Source organism: Buceros rhinoceros, unplaced genomic scaffold (assembly GCF_000710305.1).
Source record: "Buceros rhinoceros silvestris isolate BGI_N320 unplaced genomic scaffold, ASM71030v1 scaffold16421, whole genome shotgun sequence".
Lineage (NCBI taxonomy): Eukaryota > Metazoa > Chordata > Aves > Bucerotiformes > Bucerotidae > Buceros > Buceros rhinoceros.
In genome coordinates this window covers 2,220-11,032 of record NW_010396087.1, presented here as the reverse complement: position 1 = coordinate 11,032, position 8,813 = coordinate 2,220, and the positions used below count along the sequence as shown (strand labels likewise).

General features: G+C 40.1%; 1 protein-coding gene across 1 annotated transcript in view; it reads right to left on the bottom strand.

Moving 5' to 3' along the window:
• Window positions 1-1,264: 1,264 nt before the first annotated feature.
• NPTX2 (neuronal pentraxin II) overlaps window positions 1,265-8,813 on the bottom strand; it is a gene marked incomplete at its 5' end in the record, with an annotated part of 9,761 nt that continues 2,212 nt past the window's right edge. Inside the window, 4 exons of the mRNA XM_010145795.1 lie at window positions 1,265-1,492; window positions 3,467-3,646; window positions 5,055-5,299; window positions 8,791-8,813. Of these exons, the coding sequence (XP_010144097.1) occupies window positions 1,265-1,492; window positions 3,467-3,646; window positions 5,055-5,299; window positions 8,791-8,813 (676 nt within the window). The remainder of the gene's footprint in view (window positions 1,493-3,466; window positions 3,647-5,054; window positions 5,300-8,790) is intronic.

Here is an 8,813-nt window from a genome sequence, read left to right as displayed (position 1 = left end):
TCTTTCCCAGTACAGTGCATTTGCTATCTGCGAGCCACAAACCAAGTAGTCACATCAATGCCAAGGAAACAGCAAGATCGTTTGCAAAATATTGAGAGAAAATGATAAAAAAATATAGTAGTCAGCCCAGTGCTTACAGAAGAGACAGTCAACAAGAATTGAAAAAACAGCACATTTTCATATTACATAGGACCATTATAATAACATAGAAAACAGTGCAGAAGACTTATGCTGGAAAAATAGATAGCGATTCTCAGCAAGCAGAAACTGAACTTTGGCACTTGCTCATAAAAAGGCCTTTCAAAGCAAAACAAAATGGAAATTCACTTAATCACAGCTTGTATATTTAAAAAAATAAAGACATTGACTGAAGCAAGAGAAACAATGGAGAAAAGTTTACAGGCCAGATCACTGGAGTTCAGTACATTCAACCTACCGAAAATACAAATACAATCTTTCCTCTGCCCGTCTACGCTGGGATCCTGGCTAGCCAAAGGCAGGCTTTGGGACAGAACCCTACCTGAAGCATCTCTGTTTCAGTGGAGCTGTGCTGACTACGCAGCCCTTTCTTCAACCCCACCTGGAATAGTGTCTCATATACACTGCCTCCTTATCGTAAAATAAGGAATTCTAATTTGCAAATTAAAAAGCAAGACCCTTGCACTCCGACAGTGGCTGGTCTGCTCCACCCATAGCAGCACCATAACCACTGTAGCGTAAGGATTAAACGATTTCTTTAAAAAGGACTAAAAAAGAATGGCTTCAATTCAGAGGGGAGACGTTAGACTGGAAGGCAGGATTCACATTTAGCCAAATTCACATTTCTCAGCACTGCATGTAGTTAGAAGGAGTACTGCAGTTAACATGTGCACAGCCATTCCCCTTCTTGCCAGAACAACAGCTGTACTAAACTTGGGCCTAACTGAAAGGCTGCCAGAGCCCAAAGCATGTTTTTGATCAGGTCACAAGAAAGCAAGGGCCGCTCTAGCCAAGTGCTTCTTCCTTTGTCAGGCTCAACGCCCCAAACTAGCAGCTATCTTTGCACTGAGGCAGCTTACTCTTTTTTTTTTTTATTTGATTAATTAAGATTTGGGAAGGGCAGAGAGAAAAAATAAGTGCTTTAGATTGCACAGAAGAGGCAGATTACTCTTTTTTTTTATTTGATTAATTAAGATTTGGGAAGGGCAGAGAGAAAAAATAAGTGCTTTAGATTGCACAGAAGATTGTCCTACTAAAGGGGCACTTGAATGGGAAATGATTGCAGCTATAAATCTAGTACACGCTCTTCGCATGTCTCCACAGGCCACTTCGTAGCACCTCCAAACACATCGACGTTGTTATCGACCCAGGGTATGATGTTGCCAGGCATGTTGGTAGAGCAGTTAGCAATATTCATGATGTCTTCAGCTTTTAAGACCCTGTCCCATATATTGAACTGGCTCATCTCCCCAACGAAGGCTTGAGTTGCATCAAATCTTCCCCCTACTGTGTCCTTTAGGCACACAAGAGTTAGGATTAGATGAGAAGGTTATTTCAGCATTTTCTTCTTCAGATTTGAAGAACCCTCCCCCCAGCCACGCTGCTAGAAGGAGGTGCAGAGCTAGGACACAGAGACAAACAACGTCAACGTCAAGTTTCTAGAGGGAATAGTTAAAAGCTCCAATGTGAAAGGAGGCAAAACAATTCCAAGCAAAGAGTAGTGACTGTGTACCATCACACAAAGGCTATACATCACTAACCCTGCTCTCAAGGAGCAGAACAGGAGGCAGCTTTAAATACTGAAGCTAATAGAGGAGCGGTTTTGCAAGCTTGGCACAGGACAAGTTCGGCATGAGCTCCACAGATGTGTATCGCTATCCAAAAGCTTTATGGCTAAAGGTCGAACTGTAACTGCAACCCTTGACCAACTGTCCACAGGGCCTATAAAATGTGATCTTTGGATCCAAATACACAGGCTGCTTCTGGTTGTGCCAAATAACTAACTCAAACTGCTACTGCATAAGCCTAAGAGCGTTTGCTTGCTCCATCCACTAATCCAGGAGAGAAATGGCACATTTTATGCGATCACACTAACATGAAACTGAGAGTAAAGGATAGAACCAAGCATAGTACAGGCAAATAGCATGAGAGAGCTACAGAAAAGCTGCCAGTGAGCTGGAGCACCTGCTCTGCAGAGCGTGTTAGGATTATGAACTTATTATTCTGTCATTTACAGCATGGACAATTATCTACTAAAATCAGTATCAGGGCAAACCTAATTTTTCGTTGTTGCATTGTGAACCTGGAATTCCTGGAGAAAGGCTATTTACTGCTACTCACTACAACTTTTTTTTTCCTTTTTAGTGTATGTATAAGCATACAAAGAACAAAGGGAGAGAAAAAACGTGAAGAACCACACAATTCATAAGCAATAGCTGAATGAGATGTTAACTAGAAGAGTGAGATTCAAAAGCCTTTGGTTTGGGGTTTGGTTTTTTTTTTCCAATATTCAGTACGGACTTATCCTTAACCTCATGAATACTTTCTGTTGGCAGTACTAATATTCAAACTTTATTAGCATTTGCATTAGGAGAGTTATTTACCTACAACTTCAATGAGAAACCAAATGTCTGATTTCCAGTTGAAACCTTTGACTTCAGACTCATCTTTAAAGATGACATCAAATTCTGAATGAGTGACAGGCTCCGCTGTTCTAAAAATGTGTTCCATACCTGAAAAGCTGCAGAGTTCAGTCTGGAGAGAGTTCTCTGTGGCGGGCCACATTATAAAAGATCCAGATATACCCACCAGCACTCCAGTGCCTACAGCTGTTGGTCCCTTCACCCCCATACACACACTCCTTGGTCTATTCGGGGGCTCAAGGACTAACATTCTTACTATGCTTGGGATAAAGAGAAAAGGAAGGGGGAAAAACAGTAAACTGCTAAGGGAGACAGTCAATTTGGCCTCAATTTAAAAAAATAAAACAAATCAAAGGAATTGTACTTGGTCTGCTTTCAGCAAGCTCCTTTTTGACTGCTCATACAAGAGCACTGGTCAGTTCCGTCCTTTTCTGTAAGCTCAGTGGCCACACTGTTTGTTACCAGCAACGTGGCTCAAAGGGTTTCCTTTACGGCACTACTGAGATCACTGTTGACGTTGCACGCTGTGGCATCGAGTGCAACATGAGTATTCTGAATATTTAGTCAATGAAACAAAGCATAAAAATGCGTGATTGCATTAAGTATTTGTTGCTTTGTGTTAATCTTTGTGATACTGTGTATGCAACAGCACCAAGTGTTCCACAAAGAAATTTTTCTCACAGACGCTATTTGTTTGGGAAGTTCCAATTTTTTTTTTTTTTTTTTTTAAAACCCTGGAAAAACCTGTCCGCCACAAATTTTTCTCACAGACGCTATTTGTTTGGGAAGTTCCAAATTTTTTTTTTTTTTTTTTTAAACCCTGGAACACACTGTCAGTCACTCACCTGTTCCTGACCCAGGATCAAGACACCTCCTGGTTTAATTGGATGCCAAGGAGCAAGATTCTCCCCAGTGCCAAGCTTCTCTCCATCCTGAAAAGCCTCCCACATTCCATCTCTGGTTGTCCATGTTATACAGATATGATGCCATTTTCCATCACTAATGAAGAGAGGAAGCTGGGCAACCTACAACATCCAAAGGATAATGCATGTGGCAAACCAAGTCTAGCAGTTCAAGCACACCATTTAAGAAGAAAACACTTCAGAGGCACAAATTAGTCCACATCTTTCTACTTCGTCCCAGCTCTCCCGCATTCAGGAATACAGCCGTGCTTTTTATCCTAGACCTGAGTCTGTTTCATCTAGAATCAAGTGACGCAAGGACCAGAGTCTGAGCTGTTATCAATACACTGACCCTGCGTACTAATCTGTGGCATTTGTTGTTTAAATCTCACTGCTTATGACTGATATTCCATCCAGTGCTCATGTTAAGTTTCCTCTTAAAATCCGGAGTTTGCCTGCACCATTTGCAGAAACAACTCTGACAAATAGATCTTCCTGGTTCCAGTAAAACTTGTGGGGACTGTTACATAGGGCTCCAAATAAGGAGGAATTCTGCTCCTTAAATAAGTTTTCAGATCAAATTCCTAAAGTCAACATGAAGACCCAAATGCAGTGGGCTTTGGAGCAGCTGTGATGTGGGAGAAAGAAAAGCCTCACAGAACATTAATAGTTACTGTGAGATAATTTTGAAGAGAAAAGGTTACTGCTGAAAGATAAGCAGACTTGAGTTTCCTTCTCTTCCCCAGACTATTAAAAAGAATCCGCTTTTCACTTTCATTGGCTTGGGAGGACGATATGACTGTTAAAAGTCCGTAACTAGCCACATGACTAAACCACTTGAGTTGTAGACCTGTCAACACCTGATCCCTCAGAGAGCAGCGAGTTACTAGGAAACCTAGCAGGAGGTGGGGAGAAAGGAAGAGTTTATAATCTGTTTTAATGCCAAATTTCAATGGGTCTTGCTTTCCTCAAGCCTCATTCATCAGAATCATCAGCGGTATGAAGTAGTGTGATTGCTTTTTACATGTAAAGTCTGAAAAATTTGTATTTTAACTGAAGTTCAGTCACTAAGCATAACAAAACCAGCCATAATTAAATGCCTTTTGCTCTCTGTCTTCTTCAAAATTTTAATTCAGATTTTAACATAGCTGAATTTCTACAACTAGAAAGATAGAAATACTGCAACTAGCTTAGATACCACAGGTTCTGCAATGGTGTGGCTCCAAATACTGCTTCTGTTTCATAAAACAAAATCAAGATCTGCTTGTGAATTTAGAGGGCATGCGTAAGCATGTGAACATCTAGATGCCACTCTGCTTTGTCTCAACACACAAATACGTGTTCCATTTGACTTCGTTTTGAGTACTTTTATCAACTTGCAACAAACAGGTGGACAACAACAGATAAGTAGGCTCTACCATCTCAAAGGCCCAGAGCTGGCTTCTCTGAGACAGAAAGAGTTACTAGAGAGGTACCAAGGGTTCGGTATTGTGATTATGCAGACAATATAGAAGAGTGAGTAAATTCTTACCTTATCATTAATTAGCAGCTCAATGGGATTATTCCCCCATTCTATGAGGACAATTTCATTCGCCTGCCCAGGAACAGCATATGAGAATGGAGTGCCAATTCCAGGAGAAGCACTTGATCTCAGCCACAAGCATACAGTGAAAGCGTACAGCTCTGGCAGAGTCTTCTTGATCTTCCCGTATAAGTAGTTTGTGCGAAGGGGAAGGGAGACTTTGAATTCATCAGGAGACTTAAATGCACTGTTACCTAGAATTACATGGAGGAAGAAAAACCTTTATGAGTCGAAACAAAGTATTTGTAATTCAGGTTAAGAAACAATATAATTGATATTGGGAATCTTTGGAATTTTAACCGCTTTAGAGAGGTGCACAGACAAAAAACTGAAGTAGTATTACTGAATGTTGATTTTGCAGCACAGAAGAACACAACCAGGTTTTATACACCTCATTCTAATTACTTAGTTTATTTTTCCTGCTCACCTAGAGCAAAAGAATAGATGGCAGACAAGTAATAAGAGAATGTTAAATATTTTCTTTCTTCATTGCTTAGTTCATGGCTGGAGACCTGCCTATTTCAAACCATTCACCCTGGTTTAAAATATATTTATTGTTAGCAAATATGGATTCTCTGGTATGCTCATTATTAAAACATCAACAATGCTTCAAAAACAGTATTTCTTTTCCTACTGCTGCTACACAGGGAGCCAGAAGCAGCATCTCCATTTTACAGAGAGCAGGCTGAGAAACAGGTTGACGCTCTCATTTTGGGAGGTCAATCTGAAATACGAAAGAGTTGACATGTTCCAGAAGGCAAAGTTAAATTCAGTAGAACTGATTTCTGTCCCATAGACAAATCGTGAGACAATCTGAACAAAAACGTAAAGCTGAAGTTCAAAGTGATCTGAAGAAAAATACAATAAAAAGTTATTAACTATGAAAACATTAAATTTTTTTAGTATCAGAGCAGAAATTATTAGCTTTTTTAAAAGATGTGATAAAACCAGCAAGATATTCCCCAGAGTATTTATGAAATTGAGAACCAAATTGAGATCAAAACTTCCTAAAGTTGCAGTACTCTGTATGACATAGTTTGTGTATTCTGCTGATGTAGTTGCTTACAAGTAATTTCTAGAATTAAGTATTAAGAAGAGAGAAATCCCACATTGTGCCACAAAATAAAACCCCAGTCCTGTACTAAAGCGTCACCCTCAACCTTTTAGCAACCTCTTCTTCTGAGTCCCACTCTTCTCCTTTACTCACATTCCTGAAACAAATTCAATCCCTTTGCCAAACTTCATGCTCCAAGGAAAAACAAAGAGCTGTTGTTACAAAAGGTTGCCACAATTCTTATATGTAGTTTTTAAACCACTGGCATTCTCTCCATTCCCACTCTCAGAAGCAACTGAAGTGTTTTGACGGCATTTTTCACAGAATGAGGGGGTGGACAAAGAAAAATCTTGTCTGATGCTTGCATCTGTCTTGAGGAACATACAGACCAAAACCTGAAATATTCTGAATTCTAAGCAAAAAAAACCCAAAAACCAAAAAACCCAGGGTCTTATAACCAATGCTGAATAACCTCCACTAGGGTGGTACAACCAATCTCACACATAAAAAAAAACCAAAATGTACTCCATTAAGAGCATTAGTCACCCTGTGGAATAACTTAGGGAAGCAATAATGGGTTGGAAATGAACAAACAATAGTTCTCATTTTTGTATTTTTCAGTTTGTTCTCATGAAAACATCCACAACTCCAGATGATAACAAGATGCTCTGTTCTGGGCAATGGGCACATACGCAGAATAAGACAAGCTTTTTCCTAAAGAACCTGAATTATTTTTGGACAGGATGGGCAAGAAATATTGTTATTCCCTTTCAGAGATGGAGAAAACAGATTTAGACAGAACAAGTGATCTGTTCATGTCTCCAGCAAAGTTAGGATTCACAGTTAAGTCCAGGCACTACTGTTACACATTCAGTCCTCGATTCAATCCTGCTTTTTAATGCATCATCTACTGCTGCCGATGGAGACAACCAGTGAAGGAATTACCAGAAGATGTTGAGAATCACAGCAGCTCTACAAGCTTCAAGCTCTTCTGCCCCACTGGTAACTAAAGAGAGCTGTCACAGCTACAGATTAAAAAAAAAAAAAAAATCAAAGTTCATAGTGTCACCTTATGAGGTTAGTTTTTTCCCCCATTTATTTAGTTTCAGGACATGGAGGAACTTATACTCTGGTTAGTTGTCGGGAAGAGATGCTAAACAATATGACATTTAAAATAAATGCACAATAGAAATGCTACTGTCAAAAGAGGTCAGATCACTTCATAGATTGTCTGCATTTAATCTACAAAATCATTAAGTTCTTCAATCATTATTACCCTCACTTTCATTTGACAAAGCAACCAAAGACACAGAAAAGTTAAGCTGCACTGTAATAGAGAGCAAATTACACAACTAAAAGAAAGCCTCTGTCTTGGTTCCTGGCCCAAATTCTTCACTTCCCTGGAGACTGAAGACAGCTCTCTCTCCCCACACAAAAAATAAAGGTGGGAACAGGCTATTTTTAACCTAACTGAATTACACATTCTTGTTCTCCCACCACTCCCTTTTTCTTTCTGATGACTTGCCGATATGAGTCACATCTTTTCAGAGACAAGGACTAGCAACACTTGCCACATAAGACATTAAGAGGCCACTAATTCTCCAGAACTTTAGTTGCAGTTTAGGCTTTATCTTGGCTCTCGGGAAATACTAAATGACAGAGCCAGTAAAAGATCTCTTCCTCCTCCTTCCCTGTGCCCCTCCGTCACAATTTTTAAATGAAACAAATAGATACAATGTTACACAAATGGATCCATTAGGCTGCATTTCAAAATTCATGAGATACGTATGTTTGCTCCGTTTGAAAGCATGTCCATTAAGCTGCTTTTATCTGACTACCTATCCTCCTAAAATCGTTCACAGACTGGGCAGTGGTATCACTGGTACTCTAGTCCTACACAGTCCACTCTGCAGGTGTGGGTAGTCAATACGGAAAGACAGTTCTGTCCTTTAGCTCATTTCCACGGGCATCTGTAATCCAAACCAACAGACTTTACTCAAGCACAGAGATCTCAGTAATAATTAATCCAAATATCTGAACAAACGACTAGGATTAAGAGTGTCCCCCAGTGGCACCATGTGTAATCTCTGTAAACTCTGAAAGCTTGGGATACACTTGAGATAGGACACAACTCAGTACCTGCAGTTACCCAAAGTAACCTGCAGTTACTTCCAAAGCAGCAGGAAACGGTTCTGGAGTGAAATGCCATTCATTACACCACAGACAGCTGTGCTAATGAAATTCAGCCCATAGGATTTTCAGTCCAAATAAAAAAAGGCAACTCTACTTAGACGTGTACTTGACGTTGTCTAGGTATTTACCTGACACCTGTGTCATACTTCTTCCTATTTCCCCTCAACTCCTTATTGATCTTTCCATCCCACAAACACTAAGAGTTTCATCCTAACCACCCACATACACCAAATTAAGAGACAGGAAGGCAAAGCCATGCGGAGGCCTGTCAAGCAGGAAGCCTGGGACAAGAAGGAAAAAGGAATCTAAGTATCTTGCTGTCACTTACTATGTAGTCCAGCACCTAAACTGTCTTTCTCTCAATGCCTACATTTAGACTACTGCACCAGAAAGGGGGAGTGAAGAAAATTACTCAGCACGGGGAAGCGTTTAGATTACCTTTTTCCAACTCAGACACTCTT